Below are 17,047 nucleotides of genomic sequence, written 5' to 3' on the forward strand. Positions count from 1 at the left end.
CAACATGTCAGGGATATACAATGGCTACAGGCCCATCTGAAAAGGCAAAAGAAAATGTATACTGTGTGCCTTGTGCGCATGTGCATTAGTTGGAGTTAAAGGGATATTTCACTTTAAAAAAACCTTTGGTCATTTTATCGTCTCTACTCAGGCTTATGTGAACACCCAGGACAGTTTTTAAGTTGCTCAATTCAGTACATAGATATTTGATCTTCCTTTTAGCCCCCACTTCCTATACAAAACCATATTTGATAATCATTTTAGCCCCACTCCCTTCCTATACAAAACCATTGTTACTTCAAACTTCAGTTAGTCATTGAAAAATACCCGTCCTTGGTTCTGGTGACTGCTACTGTCCTCCTAATACATGAGGGTTCCTTTTTAACACAATCTATGCGAACCACGAGATATCTCGTGTTTAGCTTTTAAACCCTGCTGTGCCAAACACAAGAACACGAGATTTGATGAGTATTAATCCAGAATTGATAATATATTTTTTGTACTGTATTTTAGCTTCCGTCGCTAGGCAACGCTTGCTTCCATGGTGTGACGTCATCGAAATCCAAAAACATGCACATGCGGTCTTTAGTGGCTTTTGGGCTCAGATAGAGGTAAAGTTCCAGACAGATTCCGGCGAGCCGCCCCACGTCCAAAACGATTGAGAAATGACAGAGTTACAGTGTGCGTCACTGTACTGTACTGGCACACCCAAAATCACCATATAGTTAATATGTGCGTGTGTTTGTGTGTGTGTTAGGTTGCGCACAGGTGGTGAAAAACAACCATGCTGTTTTCGTGCTGAGACGCACCCAGCCACCCACCCACCCACCCAGAGACACACATAGTCACTTAAGGAAGTGGTTGCACCAAAAAAACACACCCCCCTCACGTATTTGAAGGACTATATCAGTCACTCACTAGAACCAAGGATGGGCGTTTTCGATGAATCTATCATGTTTAAAATGGATTTGAAGTTACAATGGGTTTGTATAGGAAGGGGGCGGGGCAGCTAAAATGAATGTCAAATATAAAAAAATACTGTCTCCAGAGGCTCTTCAGGGAAGTCTTTCGTAAAACAGATTTCAGACAATGGCTGTTCAATACTCTGTGAACTCGGGTCAACCAAGGAGAGAAATTACACCCACATTAGAGAGGCCTATGTGCAGTGATGATAATGACAAAAGACATACTCAATTTGAGGGTGGTGTGCTAAATTGGACACCTTAGACATTGTGGTCATGGCACATTGTTGGGAGAACTTGGGACGTCATACTTGAGCGGTTGCACGCTAACAGCATGCACAAACAGAAAAGTGACATTGACATAAGGCTTTTGTCTTCATTGCTGGATCTTATGGCGGGACAGCAAGACCAGTTCGAGGCTATTGAAAGGACAAGCCTTAAAAGTGACACACGTCTCTCAGTCACATAAGCATGAACTTCAGCGGTAGAGGAAACGCAATACATTTGCAAATGAGAGCTCACAGTCAGGTGTGAAACTAGAGGGGAGGGCAAAGCTGGAAACATAAGCTAGTTGCATGCCTTAAACGTCGCTTGGATGCTTACAAGTTCTGTTTATGTCAGATCAGGTGGTGTCTGTCTAGTGTCTAGCAGTGATGTCATAGTGGAAAAGGTAAAGGCACTGTCTGCAGCATATCCATCCATATTCACATGAAAAGAGGGCGAGAGAGAGTCAGAGAGGTGGGGAGACGGAGCGCTCTGGTGTTTATACACCAGAGCGCAGAGTGTTTATAGCGAACTAAAGATGGTTGCGTCCTCAGACTTTTTTGTTTTGTTTTACTTACCTGCCACGGGGAGTCAACCAATTTCGGATCGGTGCAAATACTGCCGTACACGCCGATTCTGATACGACCAAATAAGGTCATCTCTAGTACTGAACTTTGCCAACGAACACAATCCAATCCAAGTCTTTCATGCCTGACTCGGAGGGTGAGAAATACCCAAATAAATTGCTTGAAACATTTCAGGCAGATTTGCAGTCAGTGTACCCCAAAGTTTTATTGTGGCACACACTGGGTACCAATCCATCACACCAGAACAGTGAGTTGACTGCGGAAAGTACACGTTTGTGTGAATGCATTGCAGTCAGGCAGCTTAACAGCAGACTACATCTATCACGTCAGCTCAGCTGAAATGGGACTAAAGCGGAATGAGGCCAACGCGTTTCAACATTTCTCCTTACTCATTCCCATTGTCATAAATAATAACCGTCTCCTTGCAGGCTTGCATTCGCATCAGAGAATGGCCGTGCGGGGGGTTTGGGGTTGGGAGAAAAGCTAGTGTAAATAAAAAAAGTAGGTTGGGTGACTCATCTTAATTCCTTTATCTTCCCCCCTCTCCCCATGCTCTCTATCCCTCCCGCTTTATCTAGTGTGATTTGCCATGACGACTGAATCAGGCGCCGAGTCGGAGCCACAGGAGAAGAAGAAGGAGACGGAGAACGGCGAGGCCAAAGCCACGTCGCCGCCCAGCCAAGAGCCAGCAGGTGGCACCGCAGTGTCCCATCAGGCCCTGCCAGAGCAGCTTCCCCCCGCCGCCGGACACAGCACCCCCGCCAAGAAGACACAGGTCAGCACCCCCCCATAACTGCACCTACTGTGTCAAGTTAAAGGAGAATTCCATACTAAAAGGCTTTCTTACCTTTCTTTGTAGTTGTCACGTCCCCACCAAAGAGGTCCAGGTGTTATTTTGTGCAAAAGCTCCTTATTGGCTATTTCCCCTACCATAAGCCCTAAATGAATTGCATTGAATTGAATGGGAATTGAATGGGGCTATGGGGTGTTGTGCTAATTCGCTTATTTCCATCGCTCAAAATTATAATTTCTTTGTATATATCCTCTCTTCATAATGTAAATAATATCCCAAGTGGCACACTTTACTACTTCTTTCGATGGAAATAAGCGAACTAGCATAACACCCATAGCCCCATTCAATTCCCATTCAATGCAATGCAATTCATTGAGGGCTTATGGTAGGGAAAATAGCCAATAAGGAGTTTTTGCACAAAAAAACACACCTGGACCTCTTTGGTGGGGACGTAACAACTACAAGGAAAGATAAGAAAGATAAGAAAGCATTCTAGCATGGAATTCTCCTTTAAAGGCAGGATGCAATGGCACATTTTTATTTTCCCATATGGTGACCACTGATATGCTTTTTTTCTATTTCACTACGTCTTTAAACACCTAGACTAGGCCTGTCACAGTTACAAATTTAAGTTTACGATTAATTGTCACACAAATAATTCTGATTAACAATTTTTGGCTTTTAGGCTTTGTAAGCTTCGTAATAAAAAAGTGTACAGGGCAGATATGACAAATAACTGAATATATATACCTAGAAATTACTGGCATTTTAATTCATTTTATACTTTAAAGAAATAGATCTTTGTGATGCGCTGTAGATCTGCTTGTAGATCTGCTATTTTTTGTAACCCGTGACACTTAAAACCCTAGACATAGTGTCCAAAGCTAAGCACGCACATCCCAACAAAGACATACAGGTGCTGAACAACAACAACAACACATACACTGGAGAAGACGGGGAAGTCAATACACTGTATCTCTCAGCTCCCAGTAGAGTATTTTATTAAATCGACAACGTTTCAACCCAAATGGTCACTTAAACCCCCCAGGAGTCTGTAAGAGCTTGTAGATATAATTGCTCATTAATCGTGTTTGTAATAATAATCGTGATATTGATTTGAAGTCATATTGCCCAGCCCCTAAAATTGCAATGCAACAGGTTGTATCAGGTTGTAAAATGGTGCATTTATATAGCGCTTTTATCCAAACGCTTTACATAGATTGCGCGTTACATTCACCCATTCACACACACATTCATACACCAATGGCGGAGGAAACCATGCAAGGCACCAACCTGCTCATCAGGAACAATTAGGGGTTCTTCAGAGTATTGCTCAAGGACACTTGGACACTAACTCTGAGGGAGCCCGCGGTCAAACTGGGAACCTTGTGGTTCACCTCTGGCTGCTCTACCGGCCACAGCCACGGCGGCCCATGTAGATCTGCTAGTTTCGCCAGATATTGTATTTTTACATGCACAGAATTGGGATTCTATATTGTACTATTCAAGGATTTCCATAGTACTGCCTTTCAGTCTAGAAAACAGCAGAGGTCTCTGTTGTGGGGTAGAATGCAGTCTGTGGCTTGTCCTTGTTTTGTCTGAGACAGCCCTGAGAAAAGTAGCGTGTGATCTTATCTGGAGCCCTGAGTGCTTGTCCACAGATGGCAGTCCCAACAAGTTACCTGGCTGAGAGGCTATCTGTTCCATCTACCGGTGGTCTGGTAACATTTCCAGAGCTTTCAACTAGCAGTGGCACTAACAGACTGAAGGGAGATTCACATTTGCATTATTATTATAATGTCACATTTCTGATAGATTTGAGTAATCTTAGTCAATGTAATGCCAGAGTCTCATCACAATGCAGACATCAACCTGGTGATTTTCGATTTACTAGTGAGCCACACCATTGCCATTGCTATGGAAATGGGATATTGATAGGGAAAACATGAGAAGATATAGTGAATCATCATGTCTCATGTTGGGTGGGTGTATCATCTTATTTCTTGTATGGAAAACATACTTTACAATATACATGAGATTAGATTTTCTTATTTTTGACACATGGCTTCAGCTTTACCCCCATATGATACATAAGACTGAAAGTTAAAGAAAAACACATGAGAAGTGTCGCAAAGGCACGAGGGAGGATGACTGCCATTGTCAAGTGTGTGAAATACCAACAAGCCTGAAAGAAAGCCTGGTACAACGGTACAACCGTGTCCATTTTTATGCAGTACTTAGGTTGAGATATTACTTTGGCAAGGACACGCACTGTATAAGTTATCATTTTTCATATATTCATATAGTCTGTTATATGAAAATTAAACTGGCCTCAGTCTAGAGCAGTTTAGACTCACAATATGACAGCTATTGCCTGAAGAGCATGAAAATACCTTTTCAATTTGAAAATGAATAGAGGCAGTAATTGCACTGCCACTTTCATAGTAACGAGGTGACACGTCCCTGGGCCCCAAGTCCTTTCCCCTGTTCAAAATCACTCAGGAAGGGGCCTTGTTTTCAGCCAAGTGGAAAATTGGATTTTCTCCGTTCAAGATAAAATGGCAGCACACACTTTTGCGCTCCTCTACCCGATCTGATTCGGTTGATTCTGACGGAATCATTTTAAACATGTGACAATAGAACCAGGGATTTTTGTCCTAAACAGCAATGTTATGTAACTGACACTTAAAGAGTGACAGCATCATGAGCAGGAGAGAACCTAGAGGCCAATACACAAGCTTCCTTCCGACGGGGTAAAAAAACCTCCGGTTCGAACAGGCTTTCCGAACTAGTTCGGAGAGTCAGGACATCTAGGCTAGGGCTGCAAGAGTTCTGAGAAAACGTTCTGAGACCACCCATCAGCAGTTCTGAATGACTCCCTTTCTGAAAAAAAGTTAAAGTTCGGACGTTGGAAGGAGCGTGCCGTGTATGTGTCATTTTCTCATTGAATGATTGAGAGTTAATGCAGGCATTAATATTTTTTGTGACAGCTTGCTTTATTGACTGGTTATAGTAGGTACAATAATGGAGTTTGTTTTGGAGAGTGTCAGCTAGGACTTGTTCAGACTGCAGGCAAATCTGATTTATTTCTCAATTCTGATCTTTAGGACAGACTCACTGTTCACGCTGTTGTGTGAGAGAGATCATTCAGACATCTGCATTGATTTCTGTGGTAATGACGTAATGGCATAGATGTTAGCTTGTAGTGTGTGTGTGTGTGTGTGTGTGTGTGTGTGTGTGTGTGTGTGTGTGTGTGTGTGTGTGTGTGTGTGTATGTGTGTGTGTGTGCGCACACACGTGCATGTGTGTGTTTTGTTTGCTGTTCTCAACTAATAAAACTGATCTGAAGTCAATCTGCAGGACATCTAATTCAGGCTGCCAGTGTGAACTGTGAACATAGCCTAAATACCTACAGCATGAATGTCATTTAACCGACTTTGATGATTGTCCTTCCCTTTCAGGAGTCCCAGGAGGAGGACCAGACGTCTCACCGGTCATCCACCAGCCGCCTGTCCAGGTCTCCGTTAAGAGGAGTGAAGAAGCTGAAGATCATGCAGTGTAAGATCGCACTGCTGGATGGCTCCGACTACACACTCACTGTGGAGGTGAGTCACTGGAGATGTCACACTGGTTCCCAAACATGTTCATGTCAAGGACCCCCACATTGACAGTAATTAGCCCGTGGACCCCCATTTTCAATCCAATCCAACTTTATTTATAGAGCACATTTAAAAACAACAGAGTTGACCAAAGTGCTTTACATAACATAACAGAAAACTCAAATTAAAGTGCACAAAATCGTCAAAGATAAAAACATATTATAGAGATACAAATATACAACAGGGTGGAAGAAAGAAATAACACTAAAACAAAGAATAACTCACTCTGGGTTAAAAGCTTGGGAATAAAAAAGTGTTTTAAGACGGGATTTAAAGATAGGGATAGAGGGGGACAGTTTTACAGAGAGGGGGAGTTCATTCCAAAGTTTAGGGGCAGCCACAGAAAAGGCACGATCTCCCCTAAGTCTCAGCTTGGACTTCGGGACCTCCAGCAGGAGCTTGTCTGCTGATCTCAATGACCTTTCTGGGACGTACAATTTTAAAAGATCTGAAATATACGGAGGTGCTAGCCCCTGAAAGGATTTAAAAACAAACAATAGTGCAGTGTAGCTAAAATGGGAGAAATGTGGTCACGCCTTCTTGTGCCTGTCAGAAGGCGTGCTGCAGCATTTTGCACTAATTGCAGTCTATGAGTGCAGCCCTGGCTAGCCCCAATATGAAGTGCATTGCAGTAATCCAGGCGGGTAGTGATAAAAGCATGTATAACTTTTTTTAAATCTACAAAAGTTAAAAAAAGCTTCACCTTCGATAAAATCCTGAGCTGGAAAAAAGCTGATTTTTAAAACTGAATTTACCTGTTTATCCATTGTATGGACAGGAATTGCCTGTCATAATTTGACCCCCCAGTATCAGGATGTATTAGGATGTTGATATTAATTCATCAGCCAACACTCCCCACTCACAGGTAGTCATTTAGCTGGGGACCCCCTGGAACTCCCTCAAGGACCCCTGGGGGTCCCGGACCCCACTTTGGGAACCACTGTGCTACGGGTTCTAATTATGCACGTGTGGTGGAAGGGGGGTCAGAATGAATGTTCGACCATTCGAGTTACATTTACACTGGATCTACCTGTGTGTATGCAAGACTCCTGTACACCTTCAAATCCAAAGTTTAATGGGAAACACAAAGTTTTCGCCCGAGACCTTCATCAGGTTGAGATAACCTGGTGAAGGTCTCTTGGTCGAAACGTTTTTTCGAAAATGTACAGTGCAGGTTTGTCCAAACCTTTTCTAAATGTTACTAATGTTTCACACCTTGGCAAATGGCTGATGAAGTTTATAACTTCATCCCGTGTCTGCAGAGTGAAATCTATTAGTGATCTGTGATCATTTTTTTTGTATAAAAATGGAACCAAATGGACCCATGACCGTGCATTTGTTTCCACTTGTATACACTGTGAGTTAAATGAACTCTAATGATTTTTTCTGTGTGCTGCTACGGGAGGAGGAGTAGAAAACCAGTCGGTGACTCACACCCTCTCTCTCTGTTAAGCAGATTCCTCCCCACCGGGAGCTTTGAACAAGGGGGATTAGCAAACTGTTTCTGGGGGTGGAAACCATGAAATGGGAGCGCTTTGTTGGAAGGACTTCAGTGTCGGACACCCTGTGTGGGTCGGCTGTGATTACTTGGCAGCTTGATCTCCCTCTGCGCCGGTCCCTGGTAGCATTTCTAAGGACATTGGCCTAGAAACAGAGTCAGCTTGGCCGCGGAGCGCAGCAGATATACTACTTACCAAACAATGCTTCCATTTTACAAGAATATGTCTATGAAGATAAATCGGTCTTACAGAAGAATTAAATAAGGAGCACATTTGACCACCAGTCAGAGACTGAAGGCATTTTCATTCATTGCCATACTTTAAATCCTCCTTTCAGCCAGTTGTGCTTCCTCTTCTCCCATTAAGTTTAACACAGAACTGTATGCGGTTGTGGTTTGAAGGTATATTTCCGTACAGTACGTCATGCTGCTCTGGCAACCAGTCTAGTTTTACGACCGATGAAGCGAGGCTCTTAAGTCTTTCAGAGCCAAGCTATATGGAAGTGAGTGGCAGTCAACTCGAGCTGGCTGAAACCTTGCCCAAATATGTAGACGTATGTCAGAGAAACGTCATAGGCGACTGACTTCATTGACGGGTCTAGTGAAGTCGAAATCCACACGTAGACACGCTGTTATTGGACCCGGCCTTGATGTCTTACAAATCTGTCTTTTTGTGTTTGTAAATGAATGCCCCACATCTTACAGCGTCACACAAAAGTATCAAAAGTAACAGATCTAGGTTTCCACCTAGATTAAATGTGATACATTACTCTGCACGATCACCCAACACAACACTCACTGTGCAACCGTTCTCCAGAGATGATGGGAATGTCACTTTCAGCCAAATACACTTTCTAGAGCATCTTAAACTGGTAAATTCTGAAATTCATCTATTTGTCACAAAATGGTCTGTGGCCCTCTGTAATTTATGTATTTAGCACTACAACTTGATCATGGAGAACATTAAACAGCTGGAAAAGAAATTCGGGAGGGTTGCTTGCTTTAATATTCTACTGTGTTTTAGAGGCACATGTCCGTAAACATGTATTACTGTCACATGTATAAGAAGCCCAAATAAAACTTGAAGCTTGAATCTCTAGCAATGCACTATTGCACTTTAAGGTCAAAATGTCAAATGTTCCGTGATAAAGTCATACAGTAACTGAAAGTCCAAAAGAAAAATGTTAGAGATAAGGTCAGATATAGTTGAGGTTGTAAACTCAGTGTCTATTAGTGTCTGTTATTGAGTAAGTGTTTACTATGCACGTGTTATAAGCATGCACGTGTGGTCACTCAGTGTGGACAGGAAAGACTCCAGAGGAATCACCCTGACCCATGTGTTTACTAGCATCTAATCCTTTGGCCATGCCTCTTGCCAAGGCTTCCTGGCGGCCTCTGACAGCAGGCTATTATAACCTCACCTCACCCATGTCTCTAAAAGTTTAAAATTAACATACTGTAGAACATACTGTAAACATCCATACCATTATTGACACAGTAAACCTGTTCTGACAATCACTTGTTCGGTTTATCTAGGGTGAGCTTCATGTAGAAGAAACCAGTTTCATCTTGTTAATAAGGAAGTGTTTGGTACACTGTACAGACAGTTCTGTCTCTCGCCTAAAGCACCCCTCATTTGCATGGTGCGCTAAAGGCATTTAGCTAATGCTGCCAACTAGAACAGCTTCCATTGACTGAGCTGGGAGATGTTCAGTGTCTTGTTCAAGGACACTACAGCAGCACACATACCTGTGGCTGGGCATGTCGGCTGTCCCTGGAATCCAGCCTGTGAACTTTCAGTAGGGACATTTCTTGGAATGGGTAGCCTGGATGCCTTTTCTTTACTTTAGTGGTAGTCTAATGCCCTCAGCCAAGCCGAGGGTGGGGCGAGAGATTATGTTTTCATGTGAGATGCAAATCAACAATCTCTAATTACTTTTGTGTAAAGTAATTAAAATAGTTTTATGGTTCTTAACCCATTCTGACCTGAGATCAGATTCATACGAGGTTTCCACTAGGACACACACTGGTCTGATGAACCCATTCTGACCTGAGATCAGATTCTAAAAATGTCAGTCATTCTTCGATTTTTCAAAAATAGCAGACCTACAAGCTCGTAGCGCGCCACTCGGTGGCGCGCTATGAGCTTGTAGATCTGCTATTTTTCAATAGCTAAAGCATAACATGATGCCAACACCAAAACGGGTTCCCGGTCAGAATGGGTTAAACCACAGAATAGACTAGAGTCTAGCAGCTGATTTTTGTATTCTTGTAAGAGAGACTCTTCATTCTTCTCTAATCCCTCCACCCCCCTGGCCCCTTTGAAATGAATAAAGGATATGAACGTGGTTTATCTCCACGACCTCGCCGATTTCATGCTGAACTCGTTTCCTCCTGTTAACTTAACTAGGAAGTTTCTCATCATCACTCCAAAAGTTTCTCATAATTACTTCAAAAGTGACACAGAATTTTTTCTTTGGCTCCCATTGGGGGCTGTTTATGCAGCACACAATCTCACCACAGAGCATGGAGCGAGGAGGAGCGGGTGAAACAAATCCCTCATTAGTTTGTTAGAAATTAGTGTGCTATTTTTGCAGACTTAGGCTTGTTATCTTTTCCATGTCTTCAATATTGTCCACGATTGCTCGCCATTGTTTATAGCCTGTTATGTCAGTCTTGACTCTTGAGCCAATTTTTTGTGATTGCTTTCTTTCCGGCAGCTAGAAGGATTTTGACCAGATATTGGTCTCTCGGATGGACAGATTCCTCAATAAGACCCAAGTACATTACAAGGCAAGAACAGGGGATGTCATATCCTATTACCTCACAAATAGCTGTGTGGACTATCAACCAGAAAGGTTGTATCTTTGCACAATTCCAGAAAACATGTGTATGGTCAGGATTCATGTGGTTACACTCTCTCCAACATGGCTGTTGGCTCTTAAGCTGTTTGCTCTTAATTTGGGGTGTTATGAAATACCGTATTTGGTTTTTCCATACAAATTCCCTCCACTAAGCTTGTTATCTTTTAATATGAGTGTGTGTTCTTCATCCGTCATAAATTACCATGAACACCCACAGCGCAGTGCTATACTGTATTAACACCACCATCCTAATGTTTGTTTTATCACCACCCAGCTCTACCCTAACAACTGAACTATCACCACCATCCTAACATCTGTATTATCACCACCATCCTAACATCTGCATTAACACCACCATCCTAACATCTGTTTTATCACCACCCAGCTCTACCCTAACAACTGAACTATCACCACCATCCTAACATCTGTTTTATCACCACCCAGCTCTACCCTAACAACTGAACTGAACTATCACCACCATCCTAACATCTGTATTATCACCACCATCCTAACATCTGTTTTATCACCACCCAGCTCTACCCTAACAACTGAACTGAACTATCACCACCATCCTAACATCTGTATTATCACCACCATCCTAACATCTGTTTTATCACCACCCAGCTCTACCCTAACAACTGAACTATCACCACCATCCTAACATCTGTATTATCACCACCATCCTAACGTCTGTTTTATCACCACCCAGCTCTACCCTAACAACTGAACTATCACCACCATCCTAACATCTGTATTATCACCACCATCCTAACATCTGCATTAACACCACCATCCTAACATCTGTATTATCACCACCATCCTAACATCTGCATTAACACCACCATCCTAACATCTGTATTATCACCACCCAGCTCCAAACTAACGTCTGATTCATACTATGCTGTACAATATCATGTATAAATCAGCCGTACGCTGGCGATAACCACGTCGTGACTGGTGGACACAGTAACAAAGTACATTTACTTGAGTACTGTGCTCAAGTAAACTTTTTGCTAGCTGATGACTTTCACTCAAGTAGAAATATTGTACTTTTGACATGTCTAGGAACACAATTTAAGTGAATTATACGAATTAAGCCCTCTTTTAAATACAGCGGCTAGTTCTAAAAAGAACCATTTCTGAAAATGTACTCGTATATTTGACTTTTGATTACTTGAGTATTTACTTGAGTATATACTTTGTCCAGCACTGGTGATAATAACACGTTGCAGTGTTTTGGGGGCGACTACTACCCTCCCCCCCCCCAAAACAATGACTCTGAGAACGGCTGTTTTCAAACCCTTACAAATGGCTCGTCGCTAGGCAACACATTGATCTTTATTTGGACGTTATGACTCATTTGGTTGTTGTGGAACCCATTAACCCTCCGCTTCTGCCCTGAAGCTCCTTCAGAAGATTTCAGAACCTTTGGGGCGGTTGTTTGGAAGCAATACTCTAGCCAGACACTGTATTTGTTCACAGGGAGAGTGAGTGAGTGCCCACAGCACCCAGTTCCCACTGCTGCACTGATCACTAGACGGGGGATTATGGAGTATGGAGGCAGGCATGTGCACAGTTAGTATTGGCGTTGGTTTTATTTATTTAATTTGTTGGAGGGGGTGGCATCTAGGATTTCACCACTTTCATGTGTTTTTCTTAGTGGGCGATAGGATGACAGGCCACGGAAATGTTCTCAAAGCAAAACTCGGTTCTAAGCCAGAGCAGGAGTGTTTGTGATTACAGAGATGGATAACCTGTCGTCCTATAGTTATACACCATTCAAAGAAATGTAGAACTCAGGATCCACGTGTGAAAGGCGTGGCTAGTATGTGGATCTCAGACTTCATTTGGCCAGCCTGTGACGTCAGTCCTCTATGATTTCAGTCGTCTATGAAAGTATGAATGACGTATGACTCAGTCCGATCTGTTTTTTTTGTGGCTTTCGCCTTTATTTTATATTTTGTATAGAGGGACAGACTGACAGGAAATGGGGAGAGAGATGGGGGGGGGGGGGGGGGGTGACATGCAGTAAAGGCCGTCGGGACCGTTTGGTCCCAGATCGGGGGAAAAAATGAATCCGCCGACAGACGTTTTCTTTGCAGACAGACTTGGTGGCTTATGCCTTATAGTATGATGATTAAAGTTAGATATTTCAAAAGTTATGAAAATGTGTGGAAAAAGTGGTAGTGGAGGCACTTCTGTTGCCTACCGCCAGTGTGCACAAGAGATCAGGCGTTGATCGCTCCGGTGGTTTGCGGGATTAGCTCCACACACACGGACACACAGCCACACACACAGTCTATATAAGAGGGTCATCTTATATAGACATTTAGCTAGAGCCACTCTGTACTCCTGAACACATCACTGGGCATGAAGATATCTGTCTGCATGTACTCCAGTCCACTGTACTCTATCCCTAACAACAACATCCTCGGTTTCCTACGTTTTGAACATTTTAAGCAGCTGTACTGTATAAACGCAGGTGGATGCATCATGCTACATGCTACTTTAACGCTACTCAAATGTACGTTAGACACTAGTGCATCCAACCTGTTGGATATCAAACGAGTGAACATGTAGTGTTATAAATTCCACTGTACGCTACAGCACACTACTGTGTTGCCAACATTGTTACTTGCGCAAGCAGAGTGCTCAAGTACTGTAATCGGCTGGGTATGTTGGTGTTGTCCGTCGGGCTATTGGGTCCACCATTCTTGATTATGTAACAACAACAATGACGTAACAACAAGTACACAAGTAGGCCATGCATGGCCTACTTGTGTGCAAGGCACAAGTTGGCACCTCGACAGAGTGCATTTCTAGTTTGACATAAAATCTGTTGTGTATGTGTGCTCAAATACGGTAGAACAGAATGTAGGGTTTCATAACAGCAGGCAGCTTATGCCCTATTTATTTAGATTATTTTGGTAAGGGGTGCCTGTTGGCTCAGCCATGTGACCATAATTATGCTCCTAGTAGCACAAGGACCTGGGTTCATTTTGTTGACTAAAACTATGATGGAAAAAAAAACGTTTTCCACTACAAACTACATAAACTACTACTGAAACTAATACTAAATAAAGACAACAAATCTAAACTAAATGTTAGGGAGGGACTGGTTGTGCTCTGTAAACGGTGGATCTACAAGCTCACAAGCTTGAGCTTGTAGATCGGTGTAACATTGGCCATTACAAAAAGAAATGTGGTCAGATTTGTTGTCAAAATGAACACTGCCTGGGTTTTAATCTAATCTTGTCTCACACGTCTGTCCTCTCCGTCTGCCCTTGGTTTCCTGTCTCTCTCTACGCTCTTCTGTCTGAAATAAATCATAAAAAAAATGCCAAACATAAATCTCAGGAGGATAAAAAGATAGGCAGCCGAGGACAGAGAGAGAGGGGTGAGACATACACGAGGGAGATGTATTCACACTCAGGTCCGTGCGACTCACAAGTAGCATATGGTCAGTGCACTGGTAGCCGTCTGAGCCACCAGGCAGAGTCACCCCCAGCAGTTCCTGATAGATGGTAGTGCTGTGTGGGCGGGGCTCACACAGAGCCAGTCTGACACACAACTGTCCCTTCACCACTAAGGATCTTGCGGATGACAATTTCATACTGTACTGCGCACGCGTGTTGCAATAGCACTCTTCAGTCCCTCAGCTCACAAAGAAGAATTGAGTGTTTGAGCAGGGCTGCCAACAACCCTGGACCCTGCAGGACTCCTGCATTGTAATTTCTCCTGGATTTGGTATCAAAGTCCCAAAATTCATTATATGAATTACTATATTAAAAGGTTTCTGAGGGAGGACTCCCAGTCTGGGCAGTGCATGCATGCCAATGCTAGTAAAGCAAGCCTGGTAAAAGTATCAAACTCCTGAAATTCACCAGAACACAGGAAATGACATATATTCTGTTTTATTATTAATTAATGAAAGTTAGTGTGTACTGCATGTCCATGCTGGAGTTTATAACGTCTGATTGATCTAAAATAGCCCAACAATTTGAGCTTGTAGACCCACTATTTTCGGCGTGCGACATCCCTTCCACAAACCAAGTAGCCTATAAATGAACGTCTCTTAAATGTCACGTGCATGTGTATGTATGTAGTCTGTGTGCTTGTGTTGAGGGATGGAGCCCAGTGTCTTCTTCACATGTGTGTGGCTCTCCGAGGCTGCTAAGTGTGTTCTGACTCACCCTGCTGCTGCTGTGAAGCAGTGGATGGATGACAAGCTGCTGGCCAGCATTCTGGGAGGTTTGGTTATGCGGCGGTTTGAGAGACCGGAGAGACAGTGGGGGAGAGCTGCTGTGCTGTGATGGTGGTAACACACCCCTAAAAATAGCCTCCACAGAGGAACCAAATGTGACAGCGGACTCCAGTCGCCACCTCCTCTGGGGAGGCCAAACGCCGTGTGTGCGCCTGTGGCGTGGTGTTGATTGGTACGGGCCGAGTGAGTGAAAGCCTCTATGGCGATCGAGGCGCAGGAAGTTGAAGGGAGCTAGAGTCAGTCAGAAATGTTAAAGAGGCGGGGCTTAGCGTCAAGGCATTCTAACCACTTGAAATGTTATACTTAGTTGGCCCGAGTCCCACCGCGGTCTATACTAGCCCCCCTCCTGTTCCCTCTACAGTACACCTAATATCCTTGCAGAGAATAGCCATTCTTCAGGCTCACAACACGTCACATTGCAACACGTTGTCCGCTTGTTGAATCACCTATTTATTTCCGTGGGATATTCGCCCCAGAATTGGGATGCTAGGGTTCATGTGGTGAAATCGCAAAACACAATCGCAAAACACACTCGTCTTGGGAAATGTCCTACATTCAGTACTGTGTGATGTAGTCCCACTGAAATATCCATATTTTCAATCAACATTTTAGTTCTTTTAAGTTACGTTTTCTGTATACACATTGCACATTATGTATATGGTATTTCTTTATTATGATTGAAAGCCTGTCCACTCAGGACAAATTGACAAATCCCTCCGTCATACATGGAAGGATGCCGGTCATGTCCAGCATCATTCACAATCTTGTCATTTGGCCCCACATAAAGTTCTCTCTCTCGCTGTGTGTGTGTGTGTGTGTGTGTGTGTGTGTGTGTGTGTGTGTGTGTATGTATTGTATCTCTTATGTAGACATAAATCAATGTGTGTGTGTGTGTGTGTGTTTTTTCTGTTCCCAGAAACGAGCCAAGGGCCAGGTGTTGTTTGACAAAGTGTGCGATCACCTCAACCTGCTGGAGAAGGACTACTTCGGCATCACACACAGAGATGTGGAGAACCAGAAGGTAGTCGATGTTTAACTTGTGTGAAGTGCATAGACTTTGCTGCCACATGACTTCATGGGGGGACATGGATAAAGCAAACACAAATAGTCCATAGACTAGTAGTAAAAAGTCCATAGACTTTGCTGCCACATGATGTCACGGGGGGAACACACAAAGCCAGCGTAAAACCCATTAAGACCTGAGGCAGAGTCTACAAATGCTTTCTAAAACAGTGGTTCTCACACTTTCGAGATTTTTCCTAAATGTTCAAGAGTAGCAGATATCTCTCTCTACGTCATCCTCAGACGAGCCCTCCATCTGCGTTTCCAGTCATCTCGGTTCTCCATACATCTGGCCAGCTCCTTTGTGCTTTCCGCACCAGTGTCTTTCTTTAGTACGTCCACATAGTTGGGTGTGGGACGTCCTCTCGATCGATGCCCGTGTGTGTGTGTGTGTGTGTGTGTTGGTTCCCACAGTACAAGCTTTTTGGCCGGGAGTTCTTGGTGGCAGTGGCCAGCTAGTCTCATCCTCCTTACTGCTATCTTCTCTGTTACACTTGGTAATGCCCTGTACAGACGCTTGTTGGTGATGTGCTCGTCCCTGTTGGTGTTAAGTACCACACGTTCTGGTGTAGCACCCGTTGGATGGTTGGATTTCCACACACTGGTCATACCATTAAGAGCTCGCCAGGCAAGTGCCTTCCTCACTTTTAGGTCGACCCATGCACCCAGGTATTTGAAGTCACTGACCTCCTTTAGGACAGTACCTGTTATTGTTGTTAGGGGCAGATGTTCTTGGGGGATGTTATAGGTTATGACCTCAGTCTTCTTTGCATTTAGCCTGAGGCCAACTTTGGCGCACTCCAACTCCACTCTGGTCAGGAGAGCCTGTGCCTGCCTTACATGGTCAGATATCAGGCAGATGTCATCAGCGTAGTCCAGGTCTGTGAGGGTTTCTGCAGGGTGTCTCGTAGACCTTCTGGGTGCGATAGTGAAGCCGAGCTCTGGCTCCCTTCCATTAATAGCTTGTCTCAGAGCATAGTCCAACACTATTATAAAAAGGAAGGGGGCTAGGGTGTCTCCCTGCAGCACTCCAGTTTGGATGTTGAATTCTTCGCTGTTACCATCCGGCGTTGTCACTCGGGCTCTCGTTCCCG

General features: G+C 43.7%; 1 protein-coding gene across 12 annotated transcripts in view; it reads left to right on the plus strand.

Annotated features, from left to right (window-relative positions):
- Positions 1-17,047, plus strand: part of LOC308325884 (band 4.1-like protein 3) — a 76,622-nt gene that overhangs the window by 25,480 nt on the left and 34,095 nt on the right. For 11 of the 12 annotated variants that reach the window (XM_080778624.1, XM_080778622.1, XM_080778619.1 and 8 more), the window contains exons 2-4: positions 2,392-2,588; positions 6,068-6,211; positions 15,808-15,912. In XM_080778624.1, coding sequence (XP_080634750.1) covers positions 2,403-2,588; positions 6,068-6,211; positions 15,808-15,912 — 435 coding nt within the window. In that variant the 5' untranslated portion in view covers positions 2,392-2,402. The remainder of the gene's footprint in view (positions 1-2,391; positions 2,589-6,067; positions 6,212-15,807; positions 15,913-17,047) is intronic. The other variant, XM_080778621.1, reaches the window with a different exon arrangement.

This window comes from Protomyctophum bolini, assembly GCF_963924005.1.
Source record: "Protomyctophum bolini genome assembly, chromosome: 12".
Classification (NCBI taxonomy): domain Eukaryota; kingdom Metazoa; phylum Chordata; class Actinopteri; order Myctophiformes; family Myctophidae; genus Protomyctophum; species Protomyctophum bolini.